Here is a 21,932-nt window from a genome sequence, read left to right as displayed (position 1 = left end):
TAAAGGAATTATCATTAACAGACATCAACATCCTAATAAACTAACTCCATTCCATGAATTATCTTGTGTCTGTGATTTATGGTACCAACTCAATTCAACTGCTAAGGAACCCACAAGATGAACAGCAGTGTTCCTATGAAGGAAGACCCCAAGATCTCCCACTGTCTTAGTAGACGCTAAGAAACAACGTCCCTTAACGGGGACTCAGAGGAATAGAACATAAGCACAGCACTGCAACAGCCATGGAGTTCTTCATACAAAAGCCCTGTTTTTGTGCTCCTGGAGACCCATGGGGAATGATCTAGGTGTGCACAGTCCTCCACTCCTTGGCTTCACACCCGCCCAAGAGCACCCAATGTTCCCAAGGCAAAGGGCAGAAGCAGCAGTGAGAGTACAGTTTTCAAAAAGTTCCCGGCTTCAGAAGAGCATTCCAGCAGTCCTTCCTACACACAGCCTCAAAACTATAAGCAGCCTGCAGGCTTTGTACAGGGCTCACTCTCCAAATAAACAAATAAATAAATAAAACACAACACTTCTTTGGAGGCCTGAAACAAAAAGAGCACAACCTAGTGCAACTCAGACTCTTGGCATGACCTTGTCCCAAATCAAAGCACAAAGAAACACAATTTCTAGCTATTCCCATTCATAAATATCCTGGAATTTGGGACAATAAAGTTTCTCTTTCTAAAATGAGTCTATTAGACAGAGCAGCATAACACTAAGCAGAGAGAGGTTTGGAGGCGTTTTGACAACTTCATCTCTTCACTGAGCGTTACTCATCTTAAAAGCCACTTGGAGAGGCAGCCATCCCTCTCTTCCACGCCAAATACTTACACACAATGCTCTCACCTGACTTTTTTGCCTTGCTCGGTAAGCATCTTCACCAAATCCGCGATGGGGTACTGAGCTTTGGCTGCGCAGAGGCCATAACCTGAGACAGGACATTAAGAACACAAAAGAATGTGGCTTTACTTTTTAAATCTATGGATTAAAACCTCTCTCTTGATGAAAACATATTTCTCTTCCAACATAGGCTGTTAACTAGACCAAATGAAAGCAGATTTATTATAAATAATCTTTGAAAAATAAAAACTTAAAATTCTTATTATTTCATATTTTTTATATTTTAGTATTATCCCTACTGTGCCTTTTTTTTTTTTTTGTCTAATGAGAGGCAGAAAGGGTGTGGATCCAGATGGGAAGGGAGGTGGAAAGCAACTCGGATGAGTAGGGAAAGTGAAAAATAATCAGAATATAATAAAAGAAATCAAACATAGGACAGAAAAAAAAAAACATGGTCCGATAATATCCAGGGAATCTGTTCAAGAACATACAGGCATTCATTGCATTTTTCCATAGATTTTCAACACATATTCAAAGCTACTTTTTAAAGCTTAAATAAAGTTTATTTATTCAAAAGAAAAATATTATCCTGCATTTGAAACCCAAAATCTAATGACCCCCTCCTCAATTTCCCAATAAGTCTCATGCTACAGAATATCCCTGCTACACCCCACGCACACACTAGTCTATGTCCCTGCTACATACACCCCACGCACACACTAGTCTATGTCCCTGCTACATACACCCCACGCACACACTAGTCTATGTCCCTGCTACATACACCCCACACACACACTAGTCTATGTCCCTGCTACACCCCACACACACACTAGTCTATGTCCCTGCTACATACACCCCACACACACACTAGTCTATGTCCCTGCTACATACACCCCACACACACACTAGTCTATGTCCCTGCTACATACACCCCACACACACACTAGTCTATGTCCCTGCTACACCCCACACACACACTAGTCTATGTCCCTGCTGCATACACCCCACACACACACTAGTCTATGTCCCTGCTACATACACCCCACACACACACTAGTCTATGTCCCTGCTGCACCCCACGCACACACTAGTCTATGTCCCTGCTACATACACCCCACACACACACTAGTCTATGTCCCTGCTACACCCCACACACACACTAGTCTATGTCCCTGCTACATACACCCCACACACACACTAGTCTATGTCCCTGCTGCATACACCCCATAAACACACACTAGTCTATGTCCCTGCTACATACACCCCATAAACACACACTAGTCTATGTCCCTGCTACATACACCCCACGCACACACTAGTCTATGTCCCTGCTACATACACCCCACGCACACACTAGTCTATGTCCCTGCTACATACACCCCACGCACACACTAGTCTATGTCCCTGCTGCACCACACACACACACTAGTCTATGTCCCTGCTACATACACCCCACACACACACTAGTCTATGTCCCTGCTACATACACCCCACACACACACTAGTCTATGTCCCTGCTACATACACCCCACGCACACACTAGTCTATGTCCCTGCTACATACACCCCACGCACACACTAGTCTATGTCCCTGCTGCACCCCACGCACACACTAGTCTATGTCCCTGCTACATACACCCCACGCACACACTAGTCTATGTCCCTGCTGCACCCCACACACACACTAGTCTATGTCCCTGCTGCATACACCCCATAAACACACACTAGTCTATGTCCCTGCTGCATACACCCCATAAACACACACTAGTCTATGTCCCTGCTACATACACCCCACGCACACACTAGTCTATGTCCCTGCTACATACACCCCATAAACACACACTAGTCTACGTCCCTGCTACATACACCCCACGCACACACTAGTCTATGTCCCTGCTGCATACACCCCACGCACACACTAGTCTATGTCCCTGCTACATACACCCCACACACACACTAGTCTATGTCCCTGCTGCATACACCCCACACACACACTAGTCTATGTCCCTGCTGCACCCCACACACACACTAGTCTATGTCCCTGCTGCACCACACACACACACTAGTCTATGTCCCTGCTACATAAACCCCACGCACACACTAGTCTATGTCCCTGCTACATACACCCCACACACACACTAGTCTATGTCCCTGCTACATACACCCCACACACACACTAGTCTATGTCCCTGCTGCATACACCCCATAAACACACACTAGTCTATGTCCCTGCTACATACACCCCACGCACACACTAGTCTATGTCCCTGCTACATACACCCCACGCACACACTAGTCTATGTCCCTGCTACATACACCCCACGCACACACTAGTCTATGTCCCTGCTGCACCACACACACACACTAGTCTATGTCCCTGCTACATACACCCCACACACACACTAGTCTATGTCCCTGCTACATACACCCCACGCACACACTAGTCTATGTCCCTGCTACATACACCCCACGCACACACTAGTCTATGTCCCTGCTACATACACCCCACGCACACACTAGTCTATGTCCCTGCTGCACCCCACGCACACACTAGTCTATGTCCCTGCTACATACACCCCACACACACACTAGTCTATGTCCCTGCTGCACCCCACACACACACTAGTCTATGTCCCTGCTGCATACACCCCATAAACACACACTAGTCTATGTCCCTGCTACATACACCCCACGCACACACTAGTCTATGTCCCTGCTACATACACCCCATAAACACACACTAGTCTATGTCCCTGCTACATACACCCCACGCACACACTAGTCTATGTCCCTGCTGCATACACCCCACGCACACACTAGTCTATGTCCCTGCTACATACACCCCACACACACACTAGTCTATGTCCCTGCTGCATACACCCCACACACACACTAGTCTATGTCCCTGCTGCACCCCACACACACACTAGTCTATGTCCCTGCTGCACCACACACACACACTAGTCTATGTCCCTGCTACATACACCCCATAAACACACACTAGTCTATGTCCCTGCTACATACACCCCCCACACACACTAGTCTATGTCCCTGCTACATACACCTCACGCACACACTAGTCTATGTCCCTGCTACATACACCCCACGCACACACTAGTCTATGTCCCTGCTGCACCCCATAAACACACACTAGTCTATGTCCCTGCTACATACACCCCACGCACACACTAGTCTATGTCCCTGCTACATACACCCCACACACACACTAGTCTATGTCCCTGCTACATACACCCCACACACACACTAGTCTATGTCCCTGCTACATACACCCCACACACACACTAGTCTTATGTCCCTGCTACATACACCCCACGCACACACTAGTCTATGTCCCTGCTACATACACCCCACACACACACTAGTCTATGTCCCTGCTACATACACCCCACACACACACTAGTCTATGTCCCTGCTGCACCCCACACACACACTAGTCTATGTCCCTGCTACATAAACCCCACGCACACACTAGTCTATGTCCCTGCTACATACACCCCACACACACACTAGTCTATGTCCGTGCTACATACACCCCACGCACACACTAGTCTATGTCCCTGCTACATACACCCCACGCACACACTAGTCTATGTCCCTGCTACATACACCCCACGCACACACTAGTCTATGTCCCTGCTACATACACCCCACGCACACACTAGTCTATGTCCCTGCTACGTACACCCCACGCACACACTAGTCTATGTCCCTGCTGCACCCCACACACACACTAGTCTATGTCCCTGCTACATAAACCCCACGCACACACTAGTCTATGTCCCTGCTACATACACCCCACACACACACTAGTCTATGTCCCTGCTACATACACCCCACGCACACACTAGTCTATGTCCCTGCTGCATACACCCCACGCACACACTAGTCTATGTCCCTGCTACATACACCCCACACACACACTAGTCTATGTCCCTGCTGCATACACCCCACACACACACTAGTCTATGTCCCTGCTGCACCCCACACACACACTAGTCTATGTCCCTGCTGCACCACACACACACACTAGTCTATGTCCCTGCTACATACACCCCATAAACACACACTAGTCTATGTCCCTGCTACATACACCCCCCACACACACTAGTCTATGTCCCTGCTACATACACCTCACGCACACACTAGTCTATGTCCCTGCTACATACACCCCACGCACACACTAGTCTATGTCCCTGCTGCACCCCATAAACACACACTAGTCTATGTCCCTGCTACATACACCCCACGCACACACTAGTCTATGTCCCTGCTACATACACCCCACACACACACTAGTCTATGTCCCTGCTACATACACCCCACACACACACTAGTCTATGTCCCTGCTACATACACCCCACACACACACTAGTCTTATGTCCCTGCTACATACACCCCACGCACACACTAGTCTATGTCCCTGCTACATACACCCCACACACACACTAGTCTATGTCCCTGCTACATACACCCCACACACACACTAGTCTATGTCCCTGCTGCACCCCACACACACACTAGTCTATGTCCCTGCTACATAAACCCCACGCACACACTAGTCTATGTCCCTGCTACATACACCCCACACACACACTAGTCTATGTCCGTGCTACATACACCCCACGCACACACTAGTCTATGTCCCTGCTACATACACCCCACGCACACACTAGTCTATGTCCCTGCTACATACACCCCACGCACACACTAGTCTATGTCCCTGCTACATACACCCCACGCACACACTAGTCTATGTCCCTGCTACGTACACCCCACGCACACACTAGTCTATGTCCCTGCTGCACCCCATAAACACACACTAGTCTATGTCCCTGCTGCACCACACACACACACTAGTCTATGTCCCTGCTACATACACCCCACGCACACACTAGTCTATGTCCCTGCTGCACCCCATAAACACACACTAGTCTATGTCCCCGCTGCACTCTACACACATGCTAGTCTATGCCCACTCTCATGTGTTTTTAAACTCTGAATGTGTCTTTGATGACACTGTAGTCCTGCGGATTCTTCCTGGCTTTGCTACTATTCTTCCTCTAATACCTTGTATAGTTTTTCTTCTGTTCTCCTCCTTAAATGGCCTAGTCTTCCCTCAAGGCTTCCAATTTGTCTGTTACCTCTCCTTAAATCATAGCTAACCCAAGGATTTCAGCAATCGTTCCGGGTCCTGCTGGCTCAACTTGCCATTTGAGCTCCAGCATGCCCACCGTCCACACTTCATGTCTTCAAAGGAAGAAGAAGAACTGAAAACCCTTCTCCTCCAACTCTACTCCCATATTCAAATATATAACAAATAGTTCTTCCTACTTGAGGGTTGCTTAAGTATAACCAACAATGTCAGTCATGTCCCTTCTCCATTAACTCTAAGACTATGTCCATATTACCTGTAGAGTGACTCATCATATCTGTTCATACTTTCCTAGCCCTTCTTTCCAATTGCCAACTCTTTACTCTAAATATCACTTCTGCTTTCTCCTACCCACAGCACCATCCATCCTCTAAGGCTCAAAACAAATCCTAATTTCCCTTCAACCCTTCTTGGGTTCCTCATGAGAAAAAAGAAATTCTATGTGGTCCAGTTTAGCCACTGTCATAACACACTTGACATTATTTATCTCCCTATCTGACTTCTCAACTCGGACAGACAGTGCCTGGAGGAAAGAGACTATGATAAATATATACATACATACATATATATTCATACATATATATATTCATACCTTTACACACAAGCATAGCTTTTTAATAGGCCACACGCTCGTCATTTGGCTAGAACAATTCCCTATGCAGGCATGTCCCATACATTACAGCGTTTCACACACTAACTGGCAGCTCAGTAACAACCAAAACCCACCATTCAGATGTCTTAAAAAAGGAATACATTAAGTTCACGTTGAAATATCACATTTGCCTTACATTTCTTAATCTTATCATAGTACATTCTCAACCAGTAAATTGCCCACATGTCAAGTCAGTAGTCTTTCTTCATGGAAATCTCCTATAATGGCATGATAGAGTTAAAATCTAATGTGATGCTCTGTGACAAACATGACAAACTGGGCTAAGTCTTACACGTTGAAAACTGGGACCAAGAGACATTAAATGGCTTGGTCTGCACCGTACAGACTGCTAGAGGCAAAACTGAGTACAAAGGTGGCGTACTGGCACTCCTATGACAAGTTCTTTCCAGTCTGTCACTTCACCCACTCAGCCAGGACTACAGCTGCAAGATGAGCTCTTTCTCCTAAGTCACACTGGCTACTGTGATCAGAAACCACTTATTAAGCCAGCAAAATCCCTAACAACAATCTAAACATTTGCCCATGCCCACAGATAACTGCAGTTCTCACCTCTTCACTTTGCAACAGAAGGAGACCGTTACAGAAAACCACAAAGATTCTTGATGTACTTTTAAACAAATGGCTTTTGAAAAGAGACTAAACTTACTGAGTCTAATGAATGAGTCCCATGCTTCCACATGCTATACCTAATGTAATCTTCTAGAGCCTAAAATTCACCATAAACAAGACTCACCAATAAAATCACATGTGTCCAGAGCTCAAAAGGATGGGTAGAACATGCTACATCAATTGACAGAATATTTATGTTACTCCAAAATATTAACCTAAATGGAGAGTTTTCAATATTCTCACTCAGTGACCATTCAGTTGTTACTGTTTTAATTGTGTTTTCAAAAATAAGGTTACTATGGCTAGACAGGTCATAGGCCCTAGAGGAAAATCTACTCCTATTACGCTGCTAAATGGACATGGTATTAAACTGACTCCTAAAGACTTGATTTTATTCCCATAGCATCTCTCATCTGTGAACCTTCTAATTGCAACGTGAATAGCACAATGTCTCACTTCTGCTCAAGGTGCAGAGTAAGAGACTGAAGAGTGCTCAGTGAAATGGAGCTTATTTACTGCGGCCACTCTGCCCAAGGCTCCTGGGATCATTGCAGAAGGGACAGAACGCCTTGGTTAGAAGTGACCATGAGGAGACATTATCCACTGGGCACAGCAGGGCAGCTGCACATGCAAATTCACAGTGGTTGTCATAGCTTGCTCTAAGCCTATGCAAATCCAATCCAGACCAAATCCCAACCTGGAGATGGCAGCTGAGCACAAAGTTCCACTCATAGCAATGGGGTTACTAGCAACTGTTAGCTGCTAAAGACAGGGCTCCTGGTGAGTCGGTCAAGTTCCACGAGAGGATCACACATCCACTAGTACTTGGGTAACACAAACTGGTCTTGATGAGGTAATAAAACACACACACACACACACACACACACAAAGTTGAGTGAGTAGAGAAGAAAGAAGGGTCTGGGGATGGCTGGGGATGAAAGGGCTCAAAACCTAGGTGAAATTCTCAAAGAACTAATAGCAATCTTGAATGAGGAAGTTTCGATTTACCATTTTCCTATTATTCAATGTAATCAATTAGAACAGCCATTATAGCTTGTTTTGTGGTGTAGGTTTTACTTTTATTTTACCTGGAGTAATAACAATGCTGTTGGCTTCCCGGATCATGTCAACTGCATTGTCAAGGTTGATTTCTGTATGTGTACCAGAGATTTCCATCGGTTTCCCACCAGCTGTTGAAGTTGTACCATAGCCTCCGAGAATCACATTAGCCAGGGAGCGATTCATTGCCTAAAGAGCAAAATCATCACCTATGAGAGTTCAACCCATGGAATTATTTGAGAAAAGAAGGGTATGTACATGAAACTCAAATCATTTTGAAGGTATTTATTTAACTATTTAAAGAATTTTAGCCAGGCTTCTAAAATTAGTTCAAAATTTAATTAACAGAGACATGTAAGAACCATACCAATTTTCTAAACGGGTCAACTGCACACTAATATGTTTTCAGCAAAAAAATTAAACAACTATTTTAATGCAAAGTATAAAAATTAATGAAAAATTCAGATGTACTATTATCATCTAGATATTGAATAAGCAACTTCTCTGTCCACATTTAAATGTACTTCACTAGAGTGAAAGAGAACTAGAGACATTTATTTGCAAGAAGAAAATGTTCACAAAATAATCTTATCTCTCTCTCCAGTAGATTCTGCTACTGCATGCATGCCATCAGAAGACAACTAGAAGGAATTCAAATGATAATTGCACATTTCATTGGGAACTCCATAGTCCTTCGCATTCAAACAAAGTATGGGTAGGGACACTCTTACTTTCCAAATCTATTACAGCTCCATGAAATCATATGTCTGATTCTCCTAGAGGCAGTTGGATTCATCATTCTAAATGCTTCTAAAGGTTCCACCTACACGGAGGTGGATGAACAGGTGCTTTATTCTTTCTGTCTGGGCCCACCCTTTCACTAGTGAGATAATCTCAGGGGAAAATTCAGAGAAAGGCATCTCTCGTTCCTGATGTGCTCACATGTAATCATCCAAGAATGGTCCTTATATATGCCCCAATTACACCATGAGACAATAAGTGTTCCAGTTTTGTGATGAACAGCTGGAGGCGAGCTGGTAAAAGGAGAGAAACTAAATGTTTTGAGGAACAAAACACATTGTAAGAATTCAAATGACTTCCTGTTTTAGTTAAGGTTTCCCTTGCTGTGATAAAACTCCATGACCAAAAGCAAGTTGGGGAAGAAAGGGTTTATCTCACTTACATTTCCACATCAAAGTCCATCACTGAGGGACTTCAGGATAGGAACTCAGGGCAACAGCTGATGCAGAGGCCATGGAGGACCTGATGCAGAGGTCATGCAGGAGCTGCTTACTGGCTTGCTCCTCATGGCTTGCTCAGTCTGCTCCCTTATGGCACCCAGGACCAGCCCAGGGGTGGCACTGCCCATAGTAAACTGGACCCTCCCACATCGATCATCAACCAGGAAAATGCACCTCAGGCTTGCCCACTGACCAGGTCTGGTGGGGGCATCTTCTCAACTGAGATTCCTTCTTCCAAAATGACTCTTGCTTATATCAAGTTAACATGAAACTATCCAGCACATACACTATCCATGAATCAATGTGTTTTACATGATGACCATTTCATGGGGAACAAAAAAATTCAAAACCATTTAAAACCTACTTCAATGGTTGTAGTCCATCCACTATATTACTTAAAAGTTTACAGTTATTAATCTATTACTTTTTCAAAGACAGCACTCTATTTAAAAAGTTAAAAAACATACAAAGTGTTTAGAAATCTTCGCTAATACCACATCATAAAAATACAGGGCCATCCATACAACAATAAGTAGGCCAGTGACAACCTTACAGAGACATTTACACAGCTGGGGAGGTCTAGCAATAAGAGGGGAGAAGGAATGTGGAAAATAGCCACATTTTAATAAATAACATAAATTTCAAAGATGATGGATAAGGGGATAAGAGAAAGTTTGATGTTTTGAATTAACATCCTAATCCCAGCCTGGCAGGAAGTTTGTAAACTCCTGAATAAAAACTGAAACAGTCACAACTGGGACTCCCCAAATATTCAATTTTTAATGTCTATAAATCTTTTCCAGTTTTGATTGTAAGATTCAGAGATTCAATTATCAAAAATAAGTTATACTAAACTCTCATCATTAAAAATTAAAATTTTAAAAACCTATTTTGGGGGCTGTAGAGGTTGCTCTGTGGTTAAGAGTGATTGCTGAGGAAGCATCAGACGGGAGTTAGATCCCCACCCCATCCCAAAAGTTAGGAGGGTCCCACACAACAGCAGCAATCAGTGCACTAAGAAGCAGCCCTGAGGTGGGTTGCTAGCCTAGGCAAAACCATGAGCTCCAGCCTCAGCATGAGACCCCACCTCAAAGGATCAAGGCAGAGAATGAGAAAGGAAGACATTCAGTGCCCTCTCTGGCCTCCATACATACAGGCCCAACACGCACATGTGCAAAGGCCATACGTGCATATGCTTCACAGGTGCACACACACAAAAAGACTATTTAGACATTGAGGCTGCTGTTACAGCAAACCTTTTTGTCTGATGGACAAAGATCCTCATCTCTTTACGATAGCACCAACAGATCACAGAAGCACATGACGCAGACAGACTTGTGAAGACAGGAGCCTATCTCTCTAGCTTGGCATGAGAAGAAGCATTATTCCTCCTATGAAGCGGAATGGGAGAGGAGGAAGGAATCTCCGAGGACATTTAATTAAAGTGTGCTCACTTGGAATGGAACTTAGGGAGAAAAAATAGTGGCTTAGCCATCAAGGTCTACTCATTAAACACATAAGCAAAATTATATGACAATTATGAGGATTCCATGTGGCCTCTTTAAAATTGCATTACTTTTCATCTCTTAATTTACCATTGCAACATCGTGTTCACCACAAATGTTTAGGGTCTACAGCTTTGTGCCTCTTTTTTTTCCCCCTTATTTTATTTGCTTCCTCATGTGATTCATGAGACTATCCTGTAGCCACTTATTCACAGACTGAGTGGTTCTCAGATTCCAAGACCAAAAAAATAAAATTGTCACACTGTCCAAGGCTGTTCTTTTTGAGCTAATAAGTTCTATAATGCAAGTTGTGTCCTACATTAAAGAGATTATTAACTCACATAATTCTAGTTACACTGAAAGAAATTAGTCTGAAGACAAAAGAAAGGTCATAAAATAACCAAAACTGAAGCAGTAGTATACATGCCATGTAGTACTGCCTTTTGTTTCAATGCTCTCTCCGTTAATCAATCACAAAGAAAAAAACAAAATACAATTCTATTTGGCGTAACTTTTGACTTGTTCTAATTCCACTTGAAAAGAAAGAGGGATTTTTGGGGTTTTTTTTTTTTGGTTTTGTTTTGTTTTGTTTTTTGGTCTGAAAAACAAATGCTTTTCCTGTTTGCTAAGAGCTCCATCTCCCAGGTGATATTACAAGCAGAAGGACTGAAGAATCATAAAGAGATTGGTTATTATACTGTGGTATAAAGCAAACAATGGATATGTGTTTGCTGTTTGGACAATGTCAACTTTTTTTAAGTTTTTATTATATGACTTGTTGTGTAAGCACACAGCACTGGGCTCAGAAGGTACCCAAAGGAATTCATTGTCAGAAGAAAAAATGTGATTTTAGAGATTGTTGGTTAGTCACTTGGAGAGCATTCCACTGCCTCCCACATAATAAAACCACCCTACTTTGGTTTGGACTGCCATGCTTGCTTCAATAAACACTACAGAAGGCCAGTGTGCAGGCACCTTACGGACTCTAACAGCATCTGCTACTATTACCTACCCACAGATGACTCCAAAATAATAAAGAAACTAACAAAACAGCCCTTTAATGTCCTTTAATGAACATTCAAGGTTCATTTACCAAGCAGTGTGTTCATTGACTATTCCAAGTACTAGATCAGGCTTTGTAGGCACACTGATGAGTATATTAAAATACTTAGTCTACAAAATGAGACATTTCCTGCCTCCAAAGCTACTGTAGGGATTAAGCAGAGTCAGCATTTCATCATTTTTTATTCTAAACTACCTTGAGCAATATATTAAACACAAATCATAAAAAAAACAGTTTCTTATACTAAACCAACCTGCTACAAATCAGTGACAGTGGAAGAAAATGTCAACTACAAGAGATATTTGGGATGAGTTAAAAAGCATCTACTTTTAATGCCTTAAAACGTGGCAGGCTTGTTTTTAATCTTTTTATTGGTTTCTCACTGTTTTGTAATTGTGTGTGGGACTGTGGGGAGCAATGGAAGACGCACAATGCCCATCACCAATAAGAGCTTAAGTGTGAAGATCTGAGATCCTTTCATCAGCATCAAAAGTCAACAAAAAGACCCCACACCCTCAGACCACGTCCTTGTACTAGTAAAAACTTACAGAAGGAGATAAAGATGCTTGGAGGAAAGCTGCAACGAGACCAAGTTCAAAACATTTCACACTGCGAGTCTGGATATAGAATGATAGAGCTGCATTTATACTAATATGTAGGCATTAAAAATATATGAGTCAGGAAATTAAACACCAGGGGCTGGAGAGATGGCTCAGAGGTTGAGAGCACTGCCTGCTCTTCCAGAGGTCCTTAGTTTAATTCCCAGCCAACTTCACTTGTGGCTCACAACCATCTATAATGAGATCTGGCGCCCTCTTCTGGCATGTAGACTTACATGATGGCAGAAGACTATGAATAATAAATAAATCTTTTTTAAAAAAGAAATTTAATATTAGAATAGCATAATACATTAAAACAGAATGGACATGAACACAATGATCTGGAATTAGAATATCAAATGTTAACGGTTAAATGATGAGTAGGAGTTATGTCTTTTTATTTTCCCTTAACCTTTTCTATTCAACCGAATTCCTTATATCTTGTACATTTATAACTTCCTTTCTGAAATAAGTTCTTCATAGGTATAAGCAGGCCTTGAAGTCTCTATGCAATCCCAGCTGCCCTCAAAAAGCAATGATCTTCCTACTTCAACTTCCCAAGTGCTGAGATTATAAGTGTGTGCTGCTATGCTTAGCTCATAGTAGGCTTTTTATTTTTGTTTGTTTGTTTTTAAACTGCGTGGTCTTGGCTGGCTTAGCACTCACTATATAGACCACATTAGCCAAAACTCTCATAGATCTGCCTGCCTCTGCCTCCCATGTGCTGAGATCAACGGCACACACTACTGCATCTGGCTTTGGAGTAGTCTTTTTAATTAAGGCTTTAGCTGTCCTTAAATCCAAATAAATAAAAACATAATATTACAGACTACTAATCTTATATCATATATTTATGATCCCAGACAACTATAAGGATATATTAGTATAAGAATTCAAAACATCAAACTTTCTCTTATCCCCTTATCCATCATCTTTGAAATTTATGTTATTTATTAAAATGTGGCTATTTTCCACATTCCTTCTCCCCTCTTTCTTATTGCTAGACCTCCCCAGCTGTGTAAATGTCTCTGTAAGGTTGTCACTGGCCTACTTATTGTTGTATGGATGGCCCTGTATTTTTATGATGTGGTATTAGTGAAGATTTCTAAACACTTTGTATGTTTTTTAACTTTTTAAATAAAGTGCTGTCTTTGAAAAAGTAATAGATTAATAACTGTAAACTTTTAAGTAATATAGTGGATGGACTACAACCATTGAAGTAGGTTTTAAATGGTTTTGAATTTTTTGTTCCCCATGAAATGGTCATCATGTAAAACGCATTGATTCATGGATAGTGTATGTGCTGGATAGTTTTATGTTAACTTGATATAAGCAAGAGTCATTTTGGAAGAAGGAATCTCAGTTGAGAAGATGCCCCCACCAGACCTGGTCAGTGGGCAAGCCTGAGGTGCATTTTCCTGGTTGATGATCGATGTGGGAGGGTCCAGTTTACTATGGGCAGTGCCTCCCCTGGGCTGGTCCTGGGTGCCATAAGGGAGCAGACTGAGCAAGCCATGAGGAGCAAGCCAGTAAGCAGCTCCTGTATGACCTCTGCATCAGGTCCTCCATGGCCTCTGCATCAGCTGTTGCCCTGAGTTCCTATCCTGAAGTCCCTCAGTGATGGACTTTGATGTGGAAATGTAAGTGAGATAAACCCTTTCTTCCCCAACTTGCTTTTGGTCATGGAGTTTTATCACAGCAAGGGAAACCTTAACTAAAACAGGAAGTCATTTGAATTCTTACAATGTGTTTTGTTCCTCAAAACATTTAGTTTCTCTCCTTTTACCAGCTCGCCTCCAGCTGTTCATCACAAAACTGGAACACTTATTGTCCCGTGGTGTAATTGGGGCAGTGGAAACAGAAAAAAGACAAAGACTAGGAAAACATCTAAACTGTGAAAGGACAGAACAAAGGGGGGAAAACGAGATCATTTTACAGGAACACACAGACGCGAGTGTGTGTGACCGGCACCTTTTCCTGGGTAATTCATTCTAGTTACTGTAGAAGTCACTGTGCTGCTGTGGCCATAATAACAAAGAGAGGAGAAGACAAGAGGTAAGGGGCACAGAACAGGAACTGGGAACAAAAATTGCTGCAATAATAGTAATAATCTAAAGAGAACCATTAAAGAATAAAGGGTAGAAATGGGAAAGGCGTTCGGGATGCCCTCTCAGGAGCCACATACCAATCCTTCCCCCAGCCTCCTGCATTGATAAGCCACTAGCATTGATAGAATTCAAATCTTATGCCAGGTGTGGTGGTACATGCCTATAATTCCAGCATTCAGGAGGCTGACGCAGGTGGATACCTACTTTGAGGCCAGCCTTGGCTACCCTGTGATATTCTGTCTAAAATAAGCAAGCAAAAAAAGATAAGATGCTCAAATCTTGCAATTTGATTTTAAAATTCATTTTTCCTTTAAGTAATTGTAAAAGCCTGCTGCCCCCTGCTGGTCATTCAGATTCTCCCAATGAAACAAAAATAGTTTAGAAATTCACTTTTGAAGGAAACTCTAGAACTAAATACAACTTTTCCTTTAAAGGTAGCTGTAACTTAGACACCAGAGAGTCTGGAGGTTTTCAACAGGAAAGAAAATTTCCCAATTCCAAATCTTCCAGACTACTTGGAAACTACTACAACTAGCATAATAATCAGGCTGTTTTAAACGTGGCCTGTCGAGCCCTGTGTTTTACAAGATGAGCAAAAGCACAAAAATACTTTCTTTTACAAAAAGGTTACTTCAGTACTTTAATTAGTGTGATTATCTCTCAGGACAAGAAAATGCCGAGATGTTCAAATGAAGGCTTTGTGTAACTGGAGGTAACCAAAGAAGCAAGGTGAGTGTAGCTCTCATCCCTTACCCAGAAAGCTTTTAGGTTATTATGGAGATCCACAACTGATCAAAATACAGAGAACAAGTGACCACAGGGTGCCCAGCCCCAAACGATGCATCTGCAATGCAGACTGTACACCTAAGCCACAGGGACAACAGAGAAGAGGGAAGTAGAAACTTTGTAAGAACCAGAGGGTGGTGTCTGCAGCTAGACAGTCCCCCAGACATGACAAGGAGAATGCGCCCTTGAAATCTCAGCAATATGGTTGCCTGAAGAAGACCAGCATAGTGACAAGGCCAGTTGAGTGCCAACATATATGGGGGAAGTTCCTCAAGATCTCAGCCCTAGATGAAGACCTACAGGAGCTCGACAGCTACTGAGGAATCCATGTCCTCCAAGGACTTCCAAGTGGTCATCCCTGGACATATGTACATATAAGCAACACTAAATGGACTCAGTATGTTGTCTATACACATGTATCCATATATTACAAAGAAAAGATCTTGAATTGAGGGGGTAGGCATGGGAGAAGTCAGAGAGGGGAAGGAAGGGAGAATGACATGTATAAAGCTCTCAAAATATTAATTTCTTTAAAACTAAGTGGCTGGAGCGATGGCTCCGCAGTTAAAAGCACTGGTTGCTCTTCCAGAAGTATACAGGTTTGAGTCCGTGCACCCTCATGGTGGCTTACAACTATGTCACTCCAATTCCAGCCCTCTTCTGGCCTCTGCAGTTACCAGGCATGAAAGTGGTACACAGACATACATGCAGACAAAACACCCATAACACTTGAGTAATCCTTTTAATTAAAATTTAGTTAAGCACAGAGGTGTATAATTGTCCTAAATATATTATTAAGGTGTCATACATTAAGGTTATCTACAAACCTGAGATGTCTTTGTAAACCTTGGAGTAGGTTTTTTAAGAGACATTTTAATGATTTATTTATTTTTATTTTATGTGGTTGGTATTTTGCCTGCATGTATAACTGTGTGAGAGTGTCAGATCCCCTAGATTTGGAGTTACAGTCAATTGTAAGCTGCAAGGGAGGTGCTGGGAACTGAAGCCAGGAAGTGACCTTTTTTAATTCAAATGTTCAGAGTTATATCTTACATGGTCTTAGTAAAGATATAGACATTGAAAAAATGTTTGGTTCTTTTTTTAAGCCTGTTTGCTATAAAGCAATGCAAGTGGGCTTCAACAATAACCCAAAATGATTCTGTAGAGAATAACAACAATTTAAGCAAGTTTTCTAGTCAAATTTACAGTCATTTGCAAGCTACCATCTGCCATCAAGAAGAGAAATAATTAGGAACAAAGAGGAAGGTGCAAGTATTTACATTGCTACTGTTCTGTTCTGGGTTCTTCTTTAAAAAAGAAAAAAGTCACATTGCGCATAAACCTTCACGGCAGGCATTCTCATAGGTAACCAGGAGGAGGTTGGTCTGAACAAGTTGTCGGGAAATGAACAATAAGAAAAAGCCTCTAACAGGAAATGCATTTTTTCTAAGAACTGTATCTTCCAAATGAAAATGGATGAATGCTGGAGGGAATCATGAAGTCCCACCCAGCTGAGGAACTACCGTTAACTGATGGCCTCTCAGGGCCTCAGGGAGGGAGGGAGATATAGTCTCAGAGAGTCTACCAATACTCTGGCAGATTGTCCTACACTATGCACAGTAAATGGACTTAGTGACAAAAAAAGACAAAACAAAACAAAACAACAAAAACCAGCATGAAATTGGGAAGGTATAGTGGTTGGGGATGAGGGGGAAATGGGAGAGGAGAGGAAAAGGGAGGTGAATTATGCATTCCTGTAATCCTAGCACTTGGGAGACTGAGGCAGGAGGATCAAGAGTTCCAATCCCAAACTCAAGGCCAGCCAGGGCTATGTAGCAAGAACCTGTCTCACAATACAGGGTTGGGAAAAAAATATCTGAATTGAAAAATTCAATATGGTCAAACATGTGAATACACAGTACTATACAAACAAAAAGAATGGTAAAAATAACTAAACTAAATCTTATGTGTTACCCTCAAGATGAAGAAAGACATTCGAAGAGTTTTACTTTTAAGTTTTCCTAATTCTTTATAGTTGAGGATCTTTAAAACAGTCTCAGATATTTGCTCTGGAAATCCTCATATTTCTGCTGAAAATAATTAAAACCAATAGATTTACTTTTACTACAAATAGAAGAAAGAACAAGCACATTCATGTCTCCAGGACATCATTTTTGTTCTCTTTCGCTTGTGTTTCTTACCACACACATGATGTATGACAAGATCGCACCGGAGGAGCCAATAAGCGCACCCACAATGGTCAGCAGGTTGTTGTTTAGCAGGAAGCCCTCAGCACACAAGGCCCAGCCTGAGTAGCTGTTCAGCACAGTGATGACAACAGGCATGTCAGCACCCCCAATAGCAGCTGTCAAAGTCACACCCTAGTGAGAAAACCAAAGGAGAACCCCAAGTGAACATATACAATCAAACCTCTAACACTCCACATCTTGGTTCTTAATCATTCCAGTTTTCTAATTAGTATATTTCCATAGAAGTTCTACTTCTGGTGATGACCAAGTCTCCCATATGACCAACTCAATCACTAACACAGCAACTTGGGACATTTAGTCACCACCACCCCCAAAATCCCCTGAATAAAAGTAGTGATAAAAATTGGCAGAAACTGGAAAGGATCTCCACTAGGAAAAATTAAATGATACCAAGTGAATGTCCTAGCTCTTGATGGCTTTAGACTGAAGTCGGGCCCCTGCTGGTATCAAGTGGAGGAGATAAAACTAAGGCCATCAGACCACAGTCTTACTTGTTTGACGATCCAGAGGACATAGTTTTGATGACAAAGACAGCTGGAAAGTGAAAAAGAAAATCCTACAAAGGAGCGAGCTAGAATGATTTGAAGGTGCCCCAAATGCTGTGTGCAAACACTACCCAAATCTCTGACTGAGAGCACTGAATCCTAACCACTAGACCACCTTTGTCTATCGTGAAAATAAAAAATTAAAAAAAATCTCTAGCTGATACTTAAAACTCTGGTTTAGACTGCAGGCAATCTGTTAAGGATGAAATAGCAACAGGTTTCAGCTGCTGTCCTGCAAGAGACAGAATCTGAAACTTTAGTCTAACCAAGTGAGCTGCCAAAAGTCAAAAATAATATTTAAAAAATGTAAAATAAATTGTGAATGGTTACCAATACTCTAGATGAATACAACAGAATCCAATGTGTCTAAAAAACATCATTGACAACATCCATGATGCAATTCAAAGTTATTAAATATAAGAAAGTAAAGAAGATGGAGAGGGCAGATTTTTAATATTCATTCCATATACGCCTCCATTTTGTGTTTTGTTATCTATGAGAATATATAAGCCAGAAGCAATTTAAAATATCATTTGCATTATAGACACATTTTCATACTGGGAATAAATTCCTTTCAAAAATAACAATTCTTTAAAATTTAAATTTCTATATTATAGGTTTGATTTTTGAAAACTTCTGATTAGATTAAAATACAAAAATTATTTTATTTAAAATAAAACAAAAAAGTCATCACCAGATAAGACAGAAGAAAACTGGATTGTAAATCACACCAAGGCAGAATTTCAAGCCTTTTCCAGTGTCCTAAAGTGCCTGTACTGACCCATGACCTAACCTTATGACCACTCATAAGTCCCATTCATATACTACAGATCTTGTGTTTCTGAATCAGAGAGTCAGTATTTGACAAGAAATCACTAGATGGCTAACTCTGTTCAAGTTCAAATGTAAAGGCTATCTACAAAATATAAGCCAGTCTAGAAGACCGTGAAGAAGCAAAAGTAAATAGGAGAATTCCATGTAATCACATCTTCTATTAATAAAATGCCCAACTGTTACCACAGACACAGAGTCTCTGTTTATATCAATATATTATATACAAAATCAGACAGGGGAGGAAGGGAAAAGTCACAAAAGGAAGAACTCTCTGAGTGAATACACTGGGTTTATTAACTGTAACTCATTTTATGTAATTATTGGACTCCATATCATATTTTCTGTGGAATGTGAGAGCAACTTACAAGCTGTGGCCGCCTTACACATATTATACAAACTTGTTATATAGTAGGTGCCTACTGAACAGAGTTTAAGTGCTTGGCTTTTAAAATTCTTTCTCACCAGCATGTTGGTACAGTGAGAACTCCAAGTACTAAAGCTATCAGATGTAACAACTCTTAAATAGTCAAAAAATAGAATTTCTCATACTTCTTAAACTTTCTATATTCTAAAGTGACGAGCCTGTAGCTGTTAGACATTTTTATTCCCTCGGGGATCTTGAAGAGACAAAAACACAATCAGATTGTAGTCTAACAATATATCCCCAGCTCTTCCCGAAGTATGTGTTTCTCCATCTCCAGCAACTTACCATGACAGTAGAGAGGGCAGCCACAGAGCCCAGACAGGTAATGCCAGTGGTAAAGCTGGGGTCGATCATAAATGGGATGGTTCCACCCACACTAGCAGCCAGCAGGCCTGCGTTGAGCAAGTGCCTTCCAGGGAGCAGCAGAGGGGCTGATTTCAGAATACCTGGGCCAAAGCAGATGTTACTCAGAACCCAGAGTTGTCACTTAATCCTCTTAATAGCAGAATAATAATGTGGTACTTCAGACATCACTTTGCAGCACCAGATATGGAAACATAAAGGCATGTTAAAAGTTCTACATCACACATCAGCAGAGCAGAGACGAGAAAATATGGTTCAACTTAACTGTTCTTTTCCCTACTTTTTGACCACATAATTTCTTTACTCTGTCATGGAATCTTAAAAACCGACTTTTTTTTCCTGTATGACCAACACAGAAGTTGTTAAGTGTGGTTTTGTTTATTTACAACCTCAATACAGAGTCCTGGAACATTAGCATTCCCAGTGCTATCAACTGAGCCCAAGGGAGAAGAACCCGTTAGCTATTTCTAAAGAAAAAGCCCGAGACAAGAATGGGTGAGGCTTGAAGTTCATTTGTGACTTTTTTTTTCATTTAATAACTTGATTGTTCAGAGGCAAAACCATATTTCTACATCGCACACAACTTTCTCTAGGGACTTGTTTTGTGACCACACTGCACAGAGGCTCTCTGGATTTTTCTTTCTGCTTCCATATCCATGATTCAACATTGCAGGAATAAAATTTGCCAAGGCAGAATGCTCAAAACATGTGCTGTTTTTCAGAATGAGTTCTGTTAACCAAACTTAGTGGATAATAAGCATCTCTCTATTCTAGGAAACACAAGTTCATTTCTGCAGACAATACATAGACATCTCCAAGCAAGAGCTATGGAGGTGCTATTTTGGTCATATGTATTATCAAATATTCCTTAGTGTCTTAAAAATTTCTGTGTACTAATTGCTACTATTAGCTGTCTGCAGAAAAAATGTAACAAAGCTTAAAACCTCTAAGAATTAAAACGAATTATCTTTTTACAGGGAAAATCTTTTACATGTGCCTAATAAAACCCCTTCTCTACTGTGAAGGAGTTTTCTAAAATTGAAGCAAACCCATGGATACCCTGAATAATAAATATTTAGCACTATGTTATATCAAATCACTTACCCTGTAATTTTCCATAGGCAATAAGAGACCCACTAAAGGTTATTCCACCAATGTAAGTGCCAAGGTAGGCCACGATCTTGGTGAAATTTGATGCTGCGTCCATTGCAAAATGTGGGTATTCTACAATGTACTCAGCAATGCAAGTGAGCACTGCTGCCAAACCCACTAAACTGTGGAAGGCAGCAACCAGCTGAGGTAAGTCAGAGATCTGGATGCGCTTCGCAATCGCCAAGCCTGTTGGGAAACCAAGGCCAGAGAGACGTAAATGTGACAGGCCTTTGAGAGCAGGGTTTGCATCATTGTCACACATGAAGATTGCCTGGCTCCTAGTATTAACTAAATGCTCCTACAAAGACAGTGTAGAGCAAAAAGCCACTGGCTATATACACATCATGTCAAAATACCTCATTATTTTGCCTCATCTCACCAACATCAAATGACACCATAACACTACACTTCTCCCAAACTTCTAATATTCCCCTGGACAAAAGTTCATGAGGGTATCTTAAAGCTCCAGTTATGTCCCCTTATGGTGTCCCACTGAGTGAATATTCCATGTTTTCTTCTCTATAGCCAATGCTTACACCTGTATGCACAATTAACAGATGGAATTTTGAAGAAATAAAATTAAACTTGGGTTTTCAGGAAAATGGAGCTAAGGGTAAAACTGAAGAAAACTTCTGGGTAATAAACTCTCTAGTGCTAAAGGATTTTAGCAGTTGCAGTGAGTGAAC

At 41.6% G+C, this 21,932-nt stretch overlaps 1 protein-coding gene across 7 annotated transcripts in view; it reads right to left on the bottom strand.

Annotated features, from left to right (window-relative positions):
* Nnt (nicotinamide nucleotide transhydrogenase) overlaps nucleotides 1-21,932 on the bottom strand; it is a 93,400-nt gene that overhangs the window by 19,513 nt on the left and 51,955 nt on the right. For all 7 annotated transcript variants that reach the window (XM_040728836.1, XM_040728830.1, XM_040728832.1 and 4 more), the window contains exons 15-19: nucleotides 21,199-21,432; nucleotides 20,017-20,177; nucleotides 17,860-18,039; nucleotides 8,386-8,545; nucleotides 850-931 (exon numbers count right to left, since the gene is read on the bottom strand). In XM_040728836.1, the coding sequence (XP_040584770.1) occupies nucleotides 850-931; nucleotides 8,386-8,545; nucleotides 17,860-18,039; nucleotides 20,017-20,177; nucleotides 21,199-21,432 (817 nt within the window). The remainder of the gene's footprint in view (nucleotides 1-849; nucleotides 932-8,385; nucleotides 8,546-17,859; nucleotides 18,040-20,016; nucleotides 20,178-21,198; nucleotides 21,433-21,932) is intronic.

The sequence above is a fragment of the Mesocricetus auratus genome, unplaced genomic scaffold (genome assembly GCF_017639785.1).
Source record: "Mesocricetus auratus isolate SY011 unplaced genomic scaffold, BCM_Maur_2.0 Super-Scaffold_100020, whole genome shotgun sequence".
NCBI lineage: Eukaryota > Metazoa > Chordata > Mammalia > Rodentia > Cricetidae > Mesocricetus > Mesocricetus auratus.
This window is presented reverse-complemented; position numbering and strand designations above follow the sequence as displayed.